The sequence below is a fragment of the Mustela lutreola genome, chromosome 2, assembly GCF_030435805.1.
Source record: "Mustela lutreola isolate mMusLut2 chromosome 2, mMusLut2.pri, whole genome shotgun sequence".
NCBI lineage: Eukaryota > Metazoa > Chordata > Mammalia > Carnivora > Mustelidae > Mustela > Mustela lutreola.
In genome coordinates, this window is record NC_081291.1 from 168,673,900 (window position 1) to 168,692,053 (window position 18,154).

An 18,154-nucleotide genomic window follows, 5' to 3' on the forward strand; every position below is an offset into this window, starting at 1 on the left:
CTCCCCCTCTGATTTCCCTCAATTCACTTTTCCTTTCCTTCTCCTAATGTCCTCCATGTTATTGCTTATGCTCTACAAGTAAAAACCACAATAATTGGCTCTCTCTGCTTGACTTACTTCACTCAGCATTATCTCCAGTCCTGCCCATTTTGATATAGTGGGTTTTCATCCTTTCTGATGGAGGCGTAATATTCCATTGTATATATGGACCATATCTTCTTTATCTTTTTGTCTGTTGAAGGGCATCTTGGCTCTTTCCACAGTTTGGCGATTGTGGCCATTGCTGCTATGAATATTGGGGTATGGATGACCTTTCTTTTCGCTACATCTGTATCTTTGGGGTAAATACCCAGTAGCGCAATTACAGGTCATAGGGAAGCTCTATTTTTAATTTCTTAAGGAGTTTCCACACTGATTTCCAAAGTGGCTGCCCCAACTTGCATCCCACTGACAGTGTAAGAGGGTTCCCTTTCTCCACATCCTCTCCATCACTTGTTTACTGTCTTACTAATTTTGGCCATTCTAACTGTTATCTCAGTGTGGTCTTGATTTGAATCTCCCTGATGGCTAATGATGAACATTTTTTCATGTGTCTCTGAGCCATTTGTCTTCTTTGGAGAAGTGTCTGTTCATGTCTTCTGCCTATTTTCTGACTTTATAAAAGAAAGAACTCTGTTTAAAAACATAATCACAATACAGATATAACACCTAAACAACTATCAATACTTCCTTAATACAATTTCTAATTATTTACCATCACAATATAATTCATGGTCCTTTTTACCCATCCCCACTTTTCTTTTTCTCCCTTGTTTTCCCCTGAAATTTAATTGTAGGAAAACTGGACTGGTTGTTTCAGTTTCTACATGCTCTAAATTTTGCTAACTGCCTTCCTGGGTGGGGTTTAACAGCTTTCTTCATTCTGTTGATTTTTCTTTTTCTTTTTTTTAAGATTTTATTTACTTGTCAGAGAGAGAGAGACCGCACGAGCGAGCACAGGCAGAGCGGCAGGCAGAGGCAGAGGGAGAAGCAGGCTTCCTGCCAAGCTAGGAACCTGATGTGGGACTTGATCCCAGAACATTGGGATCATGACCTGAGCCAAAGGAAGCTGCTTAACCAACTGAGCCACCCAGGCATCCCTCTGTTGATTTTTCTGCAAATGAGTAGAATCTAGCAGCTTGACCAAATTCAGACTTGGAGTTTTTTCATTTGTTTTTTGTCAAGATGCTTCATAGGTAGTATTGTGTTCTACCATCAGATTATCTGATTCTCTCTCTTTTAATATGAGCAGTTAATGGTCAGTGCTCAGATCCCTTAGGAGTTCCAAATCTTGTATTTCTATCATATTTTTATCATTTATTAGCTCTAAGACTTCTGTACAGAAAAACTTTTTTCATCTTCCATTTGGTCACCTATGCTAGTTTGTATTTAACCATTTGACAGAAACAACATAGAGCTCTATACTGATTAAAAAAATAATAAACTTGTATTTTTTTAAAAGGTTTTATTTATTCATGAGAGACAAAGACAGAGAGAGAGAGAGAGAGGCAGAGGGAGAAACAGACTCCCCACTGAGCAGGGAGCCCGATGCAGGACTTGACCCCAGGACCCTAGAATCATGACCTGAGCCAGAGGCAGAGGCTTTAATCCATTGAGCCACCCAGATGCCCAGAAAACTTGTATTGAGTAAAAGCTTGATTAGAGATCAAATTAAAACAACAAAAATGATAAAGACATTTACCTGACTTATAGGACATAAATATGTTTTAAATAAATATGTATAAATAAATATGTTTAAAATCATTACTTCATGTCAGTTTTCAGCAAATAGCAGGATGGTTCAGGAGTTCACTGAATTGGTTTCTGTTCTAAAAAAATCACATTCTTAGATTTTATCCATTTATACTGCTTTCACCTGGTAATTGAAATTATCACCATCGACAGTGGTTATGCTTCCTTTTCTTTCTGACTGCACTTGTATTATTATCATGATAATGACATTTTTTACATCTACAATGAATTTTCATGCTAAAATATCTCAGAGGATCTTACTTATATTGCAAATAAAGTATTAAAAAGCCTGGTGGCCGTCTTTTGTCTGGAATTAAATACACTCTTATTCTTCCAGTCTGATTTCCCTTGCCATACCAGGAGCAAGACCTCAAAACTCTGTTAGTCTGCTTATGTGCACCTTTATTTAGTAAAGAAGAGTAGGTTTCATCTTCATGAATTTAAAACAGTGCAGCCAGCATTAAATATATGTTGTATTAACAAAAAAAGTAGGTTGCATTGGCCAGGGTCAGAGTGCATGGAGGAAATCATCGTGTTCCCCATCCTGAAGTTAAATGGTCAAACCATAAAGATTGATCACATCCAGCCCAGAATACATACACAGCACGTGAATCATGTCCAGCACAGAATACATCTGTTCTGTCAAGAGCTCATTGGGATTATTCAAGCCATGGTGGATGGTTGGCAAGTGTTGGAGAGGGTCATCTAAACATCAGGTCAATTTTTGTCTCCTCTGGAGACTGGGGCCTGAAAGTCTTGCTCTTGGGCCAGTGCTAGTACTTGGGCTTGCCAGTGGCAGATTACTTCAAGCAGCGGGTTGATCTGAAAAAGGCTTACAGCTTCACCATGGGCTGCCGGCCCAGTAATGGACTTCTAGATATGAACAAGGGCATCAGCCTGAAACACACAGGCACTGATGACTGTAAGAATATTGCCACCATCATGAAGATACTTGCAAAGCAAGGCTTCATTGTCAAGCAGACCTCACCATTCTGATTAGTGGAGGACAAGAAGGGGCAGGACAGGAAGCTTCTTGGCCTAGCCCAGAACCTTCCTTTCCTTCACCAGAAAGGAAAAGGGAGAGTAGCACAGCTCTACATCCAGGGTGTCCCACAGCCTTCCCTGTGGGCTTATGCCCTGGGTAAGGACTTGGCCACTTGGCCCTCTGGAGAAGACACTTTGTGCCCCCCACCCCACCCCTCAACCTCAGCCCAGTATTAGGGGGCTGGGGGACCTAGGTACTCACTGCATCCTCCCTGGTACACAGGTTTCTGCTGGAGCCACTAAGCTCCCCCTGAGCCCCCTCCTGTCTGTATTGCATGGTGTTTGCTGCCCGCAGCACTCCAGGACAGATCAGGCCCAATCTTGGTGTCTCTACCCCTATCCCCACTGTGAACGTGCCACTGAGTAAAGTCAGGGAAATGAGAAAAGAAAAAAAAAGTAACTTTGAATCTTTAGATCTCTGAGGACCTTAGGTCGGTGGGCTTTGTGTATGTCTGAGCAAAGGAAATCCTGGTAGAAAGATAAACTTTGCTAACCCAGGTATTTGAGAGAGTGAGCTGGTTGGCTAGGCAATTGCCCATAACAACACAGGACTCTAGCACTATGCTTTAGATTAGATTATTATGTCCAATTTTAATTTCCCCACTATAGAGGGAATTAGAAAAGTTGAGTGTATGAAAAGAAAAGCAGTGAAAATGATTAAATAAGAATGGCTCAGTGGTTTGGGCCGCTGCCTTCGGCTCGGGTCATGATCTCAGGGTCCTGGGATCGAGTCCCGCATCGGGCTCTCTGCTCAGCAGGGAGCCTGCTTCCCTATCTCTCTCTCTCTCTCTGGCTGCCTCTCCGACTACTTGTGATTTCTCTCTGTCAAATTAATAAATAAAAAAGCTTTAAAAAAAAAAAAAAAAAGAATATAATCTAAAAAGAGAAAGTGAAAGTTCTTTCTTCCTGAGGGAAGACACAAAAGAAACCTAACATTTGTCAGTTTTGTTTCTGAAGGCTTGTTGTCAATGAGGCCCCTAACCCTCTTCCTTCTAGGGTCCAGCACACACAATGTCATGTTTCTGAGCTGGGAGGATTCTAGAGTATGGTTTGGAATCTTCAAACTCGTGTCTACCAATAATTGTCTAAAATGGCATTATACCTTACATATGCATATGCTACAGTTTTTCCAGTACATATAGATGTAGTTTGGATAGTAAAATCTAGAATCACATAGGAGTGCTATTGAATTCAATTAATTTTTTTGTCATGTTATTTTCTCAGGTAGGGGGGTGGTTAGTGGTTCTGAACTTTGTGTATGTGTGTGTGTGTGTAGCTTATGAAGCTTCACATGGGAAGCCACTGATACAGAACAAGAGAAAATGATGCTATGTTGCCAGGTGAGGTAATGAAGTTGACACTTCCAGGGACTTGGACCAATTCCTCAGATTCCTGGAGCTCTGTCCTGGAGCCTTCTGTGCTCACAGCAGAGTGAAGTGAAAACATTCTGGCCATGGCTGCCACCTACTTCTGCCACTGACCATCCTGGTGGAGTGAGACTTGCACAACCCACTCTGCCCCACCCGGGAGCCAAGGGAAACTATGGAGGTCTGTTCCCTGGGAACTATGTTGAATCAATCATGCACTATACTGATTAAATTTTTTGCTTTTAAAGTAGGTGGTTCTTATTACTCAGTCATACTGTGGGACTATTATGGTTAACAGAATTGTCTTAAAATGTTTTAAAATGTGCCCATACTTTCAGGACATGCTGTTTTATTGATATAACTGAATGTCTACCTGTAAGCATACATCTTTGAGGCAGTTTGTGTATTGCTAAACAGCAATTTATACAAGAGGCTGTCTGTAACTGATTATGCTTATGTACTTACTTACACAGTTAACTTTATGATCAGCTTAAGTATTCTGGGGGTGTGGGGTATAATATTTAACAAATCATGATTCAGATTGTACCATTACATGTTCAGTGCAGCATGGTTACTAACGCTATGTCAGACTAATATTAAAATCAGAAAATTTAAAAAAAGGGGGGGGGGCAGCTTCACCAGCACTGAAGACCTCTTGCTTTGCTGTCTTTGGGCAAGTGGTTATGTAGCAGCTGTCATCAGGTGCCCTGCTGACACTCTAAAGCCGCCATGGCAGCTCTCTCTCATTAGTGGCCTTTGGCTTCACAGTCCTCCGCAAGAGTATACAGGTCTCACTATGAACTGATTGGGGTTGGCATGTTGGTTGAAACCAGTTTGCCACCCCTATCTCAGCGACTCCAGCATGAATATAAATGATCAGTGATCCCACATGGATCAGCTTAGGAAGGGTCTGATGTCTGGCTTGGCTAAGAATGAGGGGTAATGATAAACAGAACAATTTCAACACAGCAGGAGGCATGACTTAAAAACCGCTGAGAAGGGACATGTAATTTCTATCTCAGGAGATCTTTAAAAATAGAATATAGTCATCTATTTAGTTGCAGAACTACCTAAAGTTGGGGACCTGATTTAAGTACCTTCATCTTACAGTTTTCCTGGTGCTTTGATTTTGTAACTGTTGTAACCTTCCTTATTTTGATTGAAACCATCAAAGCTTTGCTTTGGTAGTTTATTACTGAGTTTTATTACTTCTTCTCTTGGCTAATTGATTCCCTGGATGTCTCTGTACATTCTATGAATAGATGTGAAACTGACATCTAGGAAGGTGTTGCATTTCTCTTCCTTTTAAGAGGCAGAGTCTTTGTGAACTGCTCTTTTAGTTACTGGTGTTTGGCAAATATTTAGTAAGTTACTGCACCAATTCCCATTATTTTTTCTGAGTTTTAAAAGTCTCCTGAAAAATTAATCAGATTAATTTAAACATTTGGAATCTCCTGAATAAAGTACTCTGAACATAGCTAGCAGTAAATTAAATTTTCAGTTCTCAGATACTCGTCTAGAAATTAGGACTTTAATTCTGTGTTCACTAATCCCTGATTATTCTAATTTAACAAGCTTGTTGATTATTCACGCACAAATCTCAAGATAGGTATTCTTTTATAATTTTGAATATTGTCTGTGTGCTTGCAGTCATTTCTTGCTTACAAAATAAATTGAATTTTTAGATAAGAATACCTTTATGATATTAATATAATTTTGAAATTAATAAAGTTTGGGTTATCTACATAGTAGCCTTTATAAGTATGTGTATTAAGATGTATTTTAAAATACAAGTATTAAGATGTATCTTTAAAAATCAAGTACTTTTCAAATTTTGGAAATTTCACCTCTCTTAATGCCTAGATAAAAGGACAATTTAAAAATCTTCATCAAGACATTAGCAAAACATTAACAAAAACATCAGTTATTAAGGACACATAGATAACCAAATGTCCATAATTATATACCACACCATTAGCCAGAGCCAACTTAATATCAGGAATGATTATTAATTTTACTGTTCCTTTCCAGACTAGAGCAAGAATTTTTTTCCAGCTTTATTAGGATATAATTGACAAAAATAATTGTATAAACTTAAAATATACAACATGATGATTTGATATGTATATACATATACATCTACCTATACATTGTGAAATATTTACCACAATCAAATTAATCAACAATCCTTCCCCTCACACAGGTATCCTTTTGCATGTGTTTGAAGGTAGAATGCTTAAGATCTGTTCTCTTAGCAAATTACAAGTATACAATACTAATCATAGTTGTCATGGCATACATTAGGCCCTCAGAACTTACTCACCTTATTACTGAAAGCTTGTACCCTTTGACTAACATTACCCCATTTTCCCTACCCCACAGCTACTGGCAACCACCATTCTACTTTCTATGAGCTCAACTTTAATTTTTTTTAGATATCTACATATGAATGATACCATACAGTGTTTGTTTTTCTCTGGCTTTTCACTTAGGATAATGGTTTTTAAGTTCAATCATGTTGCAGATGGCAGGATGCCCAACTTTTTATGTCTAGATAATATTCCATTATCTAACCATATTTTCTTTAACCATTCATCCATCAATGGACATGTTTCTGTATGTTGGCTATTCTCAGTAGTGCTGTAGTGAACATGAAAGTGCAGATACCTCTATGAGATACTGATTTCATTTCCTTCAGATGTATATCCAGAGGTGGGATTTCTGGGTCATATAGTAGTTCTATTTTTAATATTTTGAGAAACCTCCATACTGTTTTCCATAATGGTTGTATCAATTTACATTCCCACCAACAGTGTGTGAGGGTTTCCTTTTCTCCATATCCTTATCTGCACTTGTTATCTCTTCTCTTTTTGATAATACCCATTCTGACAGGTGTGGGGCGATATTGTGCTTTTGATTGCCGTTTGCCTGCCGATTAGCACATTTCCATATACCTTTAGCCAACCGTCTATTCAGGTCCTTTGCCCATTTTATTATCAGTGTGTAAGTGTTATGTTTTTTGTTTTTGCTATTGACTTGTGTGAGTTCTGTGCATATTTTAGATATTAAGCCTTTATCAATAGATGGTTTGCAAATATTTTCCTCCTCCTGTATGTTGCCTTTTCATTCTGTTGATTGGTTTTTTTTGCTGTGAAGAAGCTTTTCGGTTTGATGTGGTCCCACTTGTTTTTTGTTTGATTTTTGTTTGTTGTTATTGTTTGTTTACTTTCCTTACCTGTGCTTTTGGTGTTGTATACAAAATAGACCTGTGTCAAGAAGCTTTTCCCCTATGTTTTATTCTACGAGTTTTACAGTTTCAGGACTTATTTTTAAGACTTTAATCCATTTTGAGTTAATTTTTATATGTGATATAAGATAGAGCCCAGTTTCATATTTTTGCATGTGGATATCCAATTTTTCCAGCACCATATATTGAAGAGATTGTCCTTTCCTCAATTGTGTGTTCTTGGTGCCCTTGCCAAAGATTAGTTGACCATATATGAGTGGGTTTATTTCTGGACTTTCTATTCTATCCTGTTGGTCTCTGTTGTGATACAACAGTATCCTGTCTGTTTTTATGCCATCATCATACTGTTTTAATTGCTATAGCTTTGTAATATGTTTTGAAATCAGGAAGTGTGATGCCTCCAGCTTTTTTCTTCTTTTTCAAGATAGTTTTGGCTTTTCAGAGTATTCTCTGGTTCCATACAAATTTGGAGATTGTTTTTTATACTACTTCTGTGTTGACTCTATAGATTGCTTGAGTAGTATGGACACTTAAAAAATATTAGTTCATCCAACCCAAGAATGTGGGATATCCTTCCATTTATTTGGTATCTTTGCAATTTCTTTTATAAGTGTCTTATTGTTTTCAGTATATAGGAATTTTACTTCCATGGTTAAATTTAATCCTAAGTATTTTACTGTTTTTTTTATATTATTGTAAATGAGCTTGCTTTCTTAATTTCTCTTTCGGACAGTTCATTGTTAGTGGCAGAAATGTGACTGATTTTAGTATGTTGCTTTTATATCCTTTGTCTTTACTGAATTTGTTGATTAGTTCTAGTAGTTTTCTTGGTTGTAGTCTTTAGGTTTTCCATACATACTGTAATGTATCTGCAAACCAGAATTTTTTTTTTTTTTTTACTTCTTCCTTTCTGATTTGGATGCTATTTATTTTTCTTTTTATCTAATTGCTCTAACTAGGACTTCCAGTATAATGTTGAATAGAAGTGATGGAGATAGGCATCCTTGTCTTTTTCCTTATCTTGAAGAAAAGCATTTAACTTTTCACTGCTGAATATGATATTAGCTGTGGGCTTGACATAATGGCCTTCATTGTGTTGAAGTACATTCCTTCTATACCTAGTTTTTTGAGATTTTATCTTAAAAAGGTAATGAATTTTGTTGTTGTTTTTTAATTGAAATGTAGTGGACATATACTATTATATTAGTTCAAGTGTACAGCATAGTGATTCAACATTTATGTATATTACGAAGTGCTCACCATGATAAATCTAGCTATCAATTGTCATCATACAAAGTTGTTACAGATCATTAACTATATTCCCTATATTGCAAATTGTATCCCCATGTATTATTATTTTAGAACTGGAAGTTTACACCATTTATTTATTTATTTATAAAGATTCATTTATGTATTTTAGAGAGAGAGGGCATGGTGGGAATGGAAAGTGGGAGATGGAGAGAGAGAACCTTAAACTGCCTCCCTGCTTAGTGCAGAGCCCAACAACCCTGAGATCATGATCTGAGTCAGAATCGAGAGTCAGACATTCAATTGACTGAGCCACACAGGCACTCCTAGAAGATTATACTTTTTAATTCTCTTCCCCTATTTTATTCATTCCTCCTGGCAACTACCGGATTGTTCTCTATTTATAAGTTTGTTTCTTCTTTGTTTTGCTTTTTAGATTCCACATATAAGTGAAATCATCTGGTATTTTTCTTTCTCTGATATTTTTCACTTAGCTTACTATCATCTAGGTCCATCTAGGCTGTCACAAATGACAATTTTATACTTTTTTATGGTTTAGTAGTTCATTGTATATGTATATTATATCTTTATCCATTTGTCCGCTGATGGACCCTTAGGGCATTTCCAAATCCTGCTACAGTAAATAATGCTGTAATGAACATAGGGATGCATGTATCTTTTCGAATTAGTGTAAATACCCAGAAGTCTTATTGCTAGATCATATGGTAGTTCTATTATTAGTTTTTTGATAAAACTTCATACTTTTCCCATAGTGTATGCATCATTTTGCATTCCCAGTCACTGCACAAGGGCTCCCTTTTCTCCATATCCTCACCAACACTTGTCATTTCTTGTCTTTTTATTACTGGTCTTTCTGACAGTTATGAGATGGTATCTTATTGTGACTTTGATTTATATTTCCTTAATTGTTAGCGATGTTGAGCATCTTTTCATTTGTCTGTTGGCTGTATCTGTTTTTTTGGAGAAATGTGTATTTAAGTCATCTACCCATTTTTTAATTGGATTGGTTTTTTCTTTTGATATTGAACTGAGTGAGTTCTTTATAGATTTTTGTTTTGTTTAATTTAAATTCTAGTTAGTTAATGTATAGTGTAATATTGACTTCAAAAGTAAAATTTAGTTATTCATCACTTATATATAACACCTGGTGCTCATCACAAGTGACCTCCTTAGTCCCCGTCATCCATTTAGCCCATCTGCCGCCCACTTCCTCTAGAGCAACCCTGTTTGTTCTCTATAGTTAAGTCTCCTGTGGTTTGCTTCCCTCTCTTTTTTTTTTTTCCTCTTCCCTTGTGTTCATCTGTTTTATTTCTTAAATTCCATGTATGAGTGAAGTCATATGGTATTTGTCTTTTTCTGACTGACTTAGTTCACTTAGCTTAATACACTTTAGCTCCATGCATGTTGTTGCAAATGACAAGATTTCATTCTAATTTATGGCTGAGTAATATTCTATTGTATATAAATATCACATCTTCTTTATCCATCAGTCAGTGGACATCTGGGCTCTTTCCATAGTTTGGCTATGGTTGATAATGATGCTTTAAACATCAGGATGCAGGTGCCCCTTTGAATCAGTATTTTTATATCCTTTGGGGAAATACCTAGTAGTATAATTGCTAGGTTGTAGGGTAGCTCTATTTTTAACTTTTTGAGAAACTTCCATACTGTTTTCCAGAGTGGCTGTACAAGTTTGCATTCCCACCAACTGTGTAAGAGAGTTCCCCTTTCTTTGCATCTTCACCAACATCTCTTGTTTCCTGTGTTGTTAATTTTAGCCATTCTGACAGGTATGAGATGATCTCTCATTGTGGTTGTGATTTGTATTTCCCTAATCATGAGTGATGTTGAACATCTTTTCATGTGTCTGTTGGCCATCTGGATGTCTTCTTTAGAAAAATGTCTGTTCATGTCTTCTGCCCATTTCTTGATTAGATTATTTGTTTTTTGGGTATTGAGTCTTATAAGTTCTTTATAGATTCTGGATGTTAACTCATTATCTGAGAAGTCATTTGCAAATATCTTCTCCCATTCTGTAAGCTTTCTTATAGTTTTACTGATTGTTTCCTTCACTATGCATAAGTTTTTATCTTCAAGTCCCAGTAAGTTCACATTTGTTTTTGTTTTTCTTGCCTCTGGTAATATAGCTAGTAAGAAGTTGCTATGGACAATGTCAAAGAACTTGCTGCCTGTGTCTCCTCTAAGATTTTGATGGTTTCCCGTCTCATATTTAGGCCTTTCAACCATTTTGAATTTGTTTTTGTGTATGGTGTAAGAAAGTGGTCCAGTTTCATTCTTTTGCATGTTGCTGTCCAGTTTTCCCAACACTCATTTGTTGAAGACACTGTCTCTTTTCCATTGGATATTCTTTCCTGCTTTGTTGAAGATTAGTTGCTCATATAGTATGCATCCATTTCTGGGTTTTCTGCTTTGTTCCATTGATCTGTGTGTCTTTTTTTGTGTCAGTACTACACTGTCTTATGACTACAGCTTTGTAATGTAGCTTGAAGTCTGGAATTGTGATGCCTCCAGCTTTGTTTTATTTCAAGATTACTTTGGCTTTTTGAGGTCTTTTGTGGAATATTTTTTTATATTAACCCCTTATTAACTATTTGTCATTTGCGGATATTTTCTACCATTCAGTATGTTGCCTTTTCATTTTGTTAATGGTTTTCTTTGCTGTGCGAAGTTGTTTAGTTAGATGTAGTCTCTTTTGTTAAGTTTTTGCTTTTGTTGCCCTTTGCCGGAGGAGACCCCCTCCCCCCCAAAAAAAATACTGCTCAGACTGATGTCCAAGAGCTACCTCTAATGTTTTCTTCCAGGAGTTTTATTTGTTTTGGTTTTACATTTAAGTCTATAATTCATTTTGAGTTATTTTTTGTATATGGTGTAAATTTCATTGTTTTGAATATAGTTGTCCTCATATGTCCTTTCTATATCTGTTGGGATGATCATGTGTTTTTAATCTTTCCTTCCATTAATGTGGTACATTGCATTTATTGATTTGTATATTGATTGAACCATCCTTTCATCTGGGGATAAATCCAACTTTATCATGGCATATGATCCTTTTTTTGTACTGTTGAATATCATTTGTGTGTATTATTTTGAGGAGTTTTCCATCTGTATGCATTGGTGATAGTAGCCTGTGCTTTTCTTTTTTTGTAGTGTCTTCATCTGGTTTTGGAATTAGAATAATGCTGGCTTCCTAAAATGAGTTTGGAAATGTGCCCTCCTCTTCCATTTTTTGGAAGAGTTTGAGAAAGATAGGCATTAATTGTTATTTAAATTTTTGATAGAATTCACTAGTGAAGCCATCTGGTCCTGAGCTTTTCTTTGTTGGGAAACTTCTTTTTTTTTTTTTTTTTAAAGATTTTATTTATTTATTTGACAGAGAGAAATCACAAGTAGATGGAGAGGCAGGCAGAGAGAGAGAGGGGGAAGCAGGCTCTCTGCTGAGCAGAGAGCCCGATGCGGGACTCGATCCCAGGACTCTGAGATCATGACCTGAGCTGAAGGCAGCGGCTTAACCCACTGAGCCACCCAGGCGCCCTTTTTTTTTTTTTTTAAAGATTTTATTTATTTATTTGACAGAGAAATCACAAGTAGATGGAGAGGCAGGCAGAGAGAGAGAGGGAAGCAGGCTCTCTGCTGAGCAGAGAGCCCGATTGTTGGGAAACTTCTGATGATTGATTATATCCTCTTACGAGTTACAGGTTTTTCAGATTTTCTATTTCTTCATAATTCAGTGTTAGACATCTGTATGTTTCTAGGAAATTACCCATTTCTTCTAGATTATGCAATTTGTTGGGATATCATTGTTCACAGTAGTCTCTTATCTCTCCTATTTCTGGGGTGTCAATTGTAATGTATCCTCTTTGGTTTCTGATTTTGAGTCTTCACTCTCTAGTTTAATTAAGGGTTTGTCAATTCTGTTTATGTTTTCAAAAAGCAGTTTTTAGTATCATTGATCTTTTCTATTTTTCTATTCTTTCATTTATTTCTGATGATATTTGCTATTTCCTTCCTTCTAACTTTGGGCTTCATTTGTTCTTTTTCTAGCTCTTTGAGGTAGAAAGTTAGATTGTTTATTTGAGATCTGTCTTGTTTCTTAATGTCAGTATTAATCACTATGAACTTTCCTCCTAGAACTGCTTTTATTGCATCTGTTAAGTTTTGATATGCGGTTTCTATTTTCATTTATCTCAACATATTTTTAAATTTATCTTTTGAGTTCCTCTTTGACTGATTAGTTATTTAAGAGTATATTGTTTAATTTTTGCCTGTTTTGAATTTTTCATCTTTTCTCCTATTATTAATTTCTAGTTTATACTATTATAGCCTGAAAAGATATTTGATAATGATTTTAGTATTTGGAAATTTGTCAAGACTTGTTTGTGGTATAACATGATCTGTCCTGAAGAAAGTATGGACTCTGAAAAACAATCTGAGGGGTTTGAAGTGGTGGTGGTTGGGGGGAGGTTGGGGTACAAGGTGGTGGGTATTATAGAGGGCATGGATTGCATGGAGCACTGGGTGTGGTGAAAAAAATAATACTGTTATGCTGAAAATAAATAAAAAATAAATTAAAAAAAAAAGAATGTTATATGAGAAGAATCTTCCATGTTTTGAGAAGAATGTGTATGCTGCTGCTTTGGAGTGAAATTTTGTGTGTCTCTTAGGTCCATTTGCTCTAAAGTATGATTCATGAATAGTAATTCCTCACAATTTTCTCTGTGATTAATCTATCCATTGTTGAAAGTGGGTTAATGAAGTGTCCTACTATTATTGTACTCATTTATTCTGCCCTCAGGTTTGTTAATATTTGTTTAATATATTTAGGTACTCTGGTTTTGGGTATATATACATATCTATAATTATTATTTCCTGTTGATGAATTGATTCCTTTACCATTATAAAATGACTTCCTTTATCTCTTGTTGTGCTTTTTGGGTTAGAGTGCTTTTTGACTGATATCAGTATAGCTATTTTTACTCTCTTTCAGTTTCTATTTACATAGGATATCTTTTTCATTCCTTCAGTTTGAGCTTATGTATAGCCTTAAAGCTGAAATAAGTTTCTTATAATCAGCATATAGTTAGGTCTTTTTTTTTAATCCACTCAGCCACTTTATGTTTTTGATTAGAGAATTTAATCCATTTACATTTAACATAATTATTGATAGATAAGGACTTATTATTGCTATCTTAATGTCTTAATTGCTGTTTTTTTAGGTCCTTTGTTACTTCCTATCTTGCTGTCCTCTTTGCTGTATAATTTTCTATAGTGTAATGCTGTGAATCCTGTCTCTTTATATTTTGTTTTGCTTTATCATTTGTTTTGTTTTACTTTGTTTATCCTAGGTTTTGCTTTGTGGTTACTATGAAGCTTGCATAAAGCATGCTTTAGTTATAATAGTCTATTTTAAGTTTATGATAGGTTAACTTTAATCTCATACAAAATTGAGATTTTGTTGTTACATTGTTACTCTTTCCCCACAAACATTCTTTGTTTTTTATTTCACAGTTCACATGTTTTAATATTATATATCCACTAAGAAATTATTATAGCTATACTTATTTTTAATATTTTTGTCTTAACCTTTGTACTACAGGTAAATGAGTTATACAACACTGTTTTAGTATTACACCATTCTGAATCTGATGATATACTTACTTTTACCAGTGAATCTTACACTTTTATGTTTTCAAGTTACTAATTAGTATCCTTTCATTTCAGTTTAAAGAATTCCCTGTAGCTTTTCTTGAAAGATAGTGGTAATGAAAAACCTTGGTTTTTGCTTGGGGAATTCTCTGTGTCTTCTTAACTTCTGAAGGACATATTTGCAGGCTAAATTATTCTGGGTTGGCAGGTAGTGGTGCTCTCAGGTTTTTTTTTTTTTTTTTTAAGCACTTTGATTATATCATTCCATACTCTTTTGATTTGCAAGGTTTCTGCTGAAAAACCACTGATAACCTGATGGAGTTTCCCTTGTATGGAAGGACTTTTTTCAGTTTATCTGTATATGTGTCTGCAGACTGAGTAACACATAATAAAAATAGAAATGGCATGATATGTTTGCTCCCGCTGCTATCCCTCTGACTTACTTATCCACTTACTGAAGCATCTGCCTGGTCTTCAGGGTCCAGTTCTTGGAAATTTGTTTTAATAACATGTTGTAAGTTGTGGATGTTGGAGTTGTTTCTATCTGGAGAAACAAAGTTGAATTTCTCTTGACAGTTAGAAAAAGCTGTTTCTGATCCCCACAGTGAACAACTCTGGTTGTTTTCTTTGTCCTGATATTTGCTTTTAATAGTATAATATCTTCTACCAGGCCTGCTCTTGATATTTTGAGCTACGGAATATCCTCTCTTCTGCTCTTCTGCTTTGATAGTCAGTTATTCTTTAGTATTGTTTAGTCTTACAAGTAAACATTAAACTCTGTGTGTCAGATTCTAACATAGCCACTCTCTTCAAGGCTTTCGCTATCTAGAGGGAAAAGGAGGCATATAGTAAGCTAAAATGTAATGTGTGAGAGTTAAAGTGTGGTTTGATCACAGAGCAGGGATCATCCCACCCGTGAGAGTTATGTATCTGTGTTTCTAACATCCTAGTAATTTAATCACCCTTAAGGTATTATGTTGGGGTTCACAGTTGATACTTGTGTTAGAAGTTAGGTGGGTTGTGTTAACTGTGTTTAGTTAATGTTTCATGGAGAGACATGATTTCACCTTCATTTTAACCCACACAGCACATTAATAAGGTAGTTTGTCAAGATTAACAGCAACATTTTTTGAGGGCTTGTTAGGTGCAGGATGCTGAGCTCTGTATTGAGGGCATGCAAAGTTATAAAGCATAGTTCCTCCTTTGAAAAGGTACAGTATCCTTGGGGAAGCAATATTTAAAGAAAGGATAAATATAATACAGCAGCAACTTAAATTTCTACAGAGTGCTATAGTTTTTAATATACCTTCATATTTATTCTTTATGATAACCCTATAAGGCAAGTTACTGTAAAAACTTTATAAGAAAATTCAGTAGCTTCCCATTGTTATACAACTAACATGTGGCAGAGACAACAGTCCAAGCCACCTGACTCTAATCTGTAGCACCTTTTACTTTGATGTAGTAAGAATGGAATAGTTCATGTGGAAATCAGAGGATGAGGTTTCACAAGCCCTGTCCAGAAACCAAAGAATATTTCAGGCTCTGGTGTGCAATGAAGAAGTAAGAGTCTGGGCTGGGCCAAGACTAATGGCTGAGCAAGTAGCTGAAATCCAGGAGTTTAAGTTGAGAGAATCCTAAGAAGCAGAGTCCAAAGGGAAATTTGTTGGGAGAGCTGCTAGGGGTTTTGTGAAGAGACAGGGTAGGAGAGCTGGAAATTTGTGGGGGCAGCTTTCAACCTGGACTGATTTCATACTTCCTTTTGAAGACAGAGTTCCTTCCTTCCTGGGCTTAATGTCACAAAGCATTCTGAACCTAAATTTTAACAGGAGTAGTAAGGTATGAGGATGCTTATTTGTAGTTTGCATGGATTATACAGTCATATGTTAAGGTTGATGTAAGGCTGGTCCTACTGCATATACTTCATTTCCAAGGTATATGTGTTAGATTCTCACTGTTTGACTGCACATAGGTGAAATGTTTTATATCTGCCACTTTTCAAGTACTCAGCAGCCACATGTGGTGGTTACCATATTGGACAGAATGGTAAACTTGGATTCTTTTTTTTTTTAAATGTTTTTAAAGTAATGTAAATTACTTTACATTACGTGCTTTACTTTACGTGCACATGTAAAAATATTCTAAGTGTTCAAAAGGTAAAAAAATGAAAAGTGAAAATGTCTTACCCCCCACCTTCTTCTCGGTTTCTTTCTCTTTCTCCAGTGACATCCACTATTAAAACTTTCTGCTATTTCCTTTTAGGAATAGGAAGGCATATCCATCAAAATTGTATATGTATAAGCTTTTTATAAATTAAAAATTGACTATACTAGGTTTTCTGTTTCATATCTTTAAAAAAAAGTTATTAACACTCTATCCAAGAGGTCTTGACACAACTATGTATTTAGCTCTAAATACCTATTTTAAAGGTTGCCTAGTATCCCTTGTTCAGAAATAAAATGATCAGTTTCCTATTTTAGATTTTTTTTAAAGATTTTATTTATTTATTTGACAGAGAGAGATTACAAGTAGGCAGAGAGGCAAGCAGAGAGAGAGAGAGGAGGAGGAAGCAGGCTCCCTGCTGAGCAGAGAGCCCAATGCGGGACTTGATCCCAGGACCCTGAGATCATGACCCTAGCCAAAGGCAGAGGCTTAACCAGTGAGCCACCCAGGCGCCCCCTATTTTAGGTTTTTATGTTGTTTCCTTTTTCTTTCTTTTGTTATTCGAACAGTATTGTGATATATATAGTCTTTGTTTAGTATGTTTGTAGGGAAGAGTCTTAGCAGCACTATTGCTGGATCAAAGGATAAGATCACAACCTCTTAAGAAGGGCTCCTAGTGGTCCTCCATGACAAGTGCTATTTCTAAGCAAGGAGGCAGTATAGAATCTGGGGCAAGGGTTGGGTATAAAACACTAGATGGAAGGGGACCAGAGATAAAATAATGGTGAAGAAACTGGCTGTAAGACAAGATGATAAATATATGTATCAATAGTCTGAAGGATGGCCTTTAAGTTTAATCAGTACAATCGCTTCTTGGGAATATTTAAGAAAAAGTTTCACCTGTATATATAGTTTATTGCAATATGTATATATTTTTATAACTGCTATTGTGTTTAATTTTGTTATACAAATATTACAATCATAATATATTTATTATATATAGTTTGGAAAATGCAAATATAAAGCAGAAGACAAATTTCACCTATATTCAGAGAAAACTAATATTATTTTTATTTCTTATTTTTGAATATGTAGTAGTTTTTACATAGTTGAGATCATATTGTATGTACATGTGCTTATATTAAAATTTTGCTTATATTCTAATCTTGTTGATTTAATTTTCTTTCATCATTTTTTGCCTGCTTTTTTTTTTTTTTTTTTTTTTTAGGTAATAGAAATCTGACATTGTTTTGGAATGAATTTGGATACCAGAATGACAAGGACAAGGAGAAATCGTTAGATTCTGTTCAGTATCAAAGACGACAAGCCATGGCCATCCCATTCATCATTCAGTGTGGTGAGTCTGGAATTCCATTCCAATCAGCAAACATTTAGTGTGGTCCCAATAGCAAGTCATTGTGCTAAAAAATGGGTTGTGAGAGGGACGTGGATGGGACAGAGTCTCGCTTTCAAGAAGATTAAGGTCCTAGGAAAGGTTCAGAAACACGTGAAACTAATTGTAATCGAGATGAAAATAAGGTAAATGAGGTCAAAGAAGTGTAAAGTTACTTGCGGTTTCAAAAAAAGGGAGGTGGTGGAAGTTGAGGTC

The 18,154-nt window shown here is 35.9% G+C and overlaps 1 protein-coding gene across 1 annotated transcript in view; it reads left to right on the top strand.

Annotated features, from left to right (window-relative positions):
• The window catches only part of MORC1 (MORC family CW-type zinc finger 1), a 179,527-nt gene that overhangs the window by 85,083 nt on the left and 76,290 nt on the right, over positions 1-18,154 (top strand). Inside the window, exon 15 of the mRNA XM_059165067.1 lies at positions 17,774-17,902. Within this exon, the coding sequence (XP_059021050.1) occupies positions 17,774-17,902 (129 nt within the window). The remainder of the gene's footprint in view (positions 1-17,773; positions 17,903-18,154) is intronic.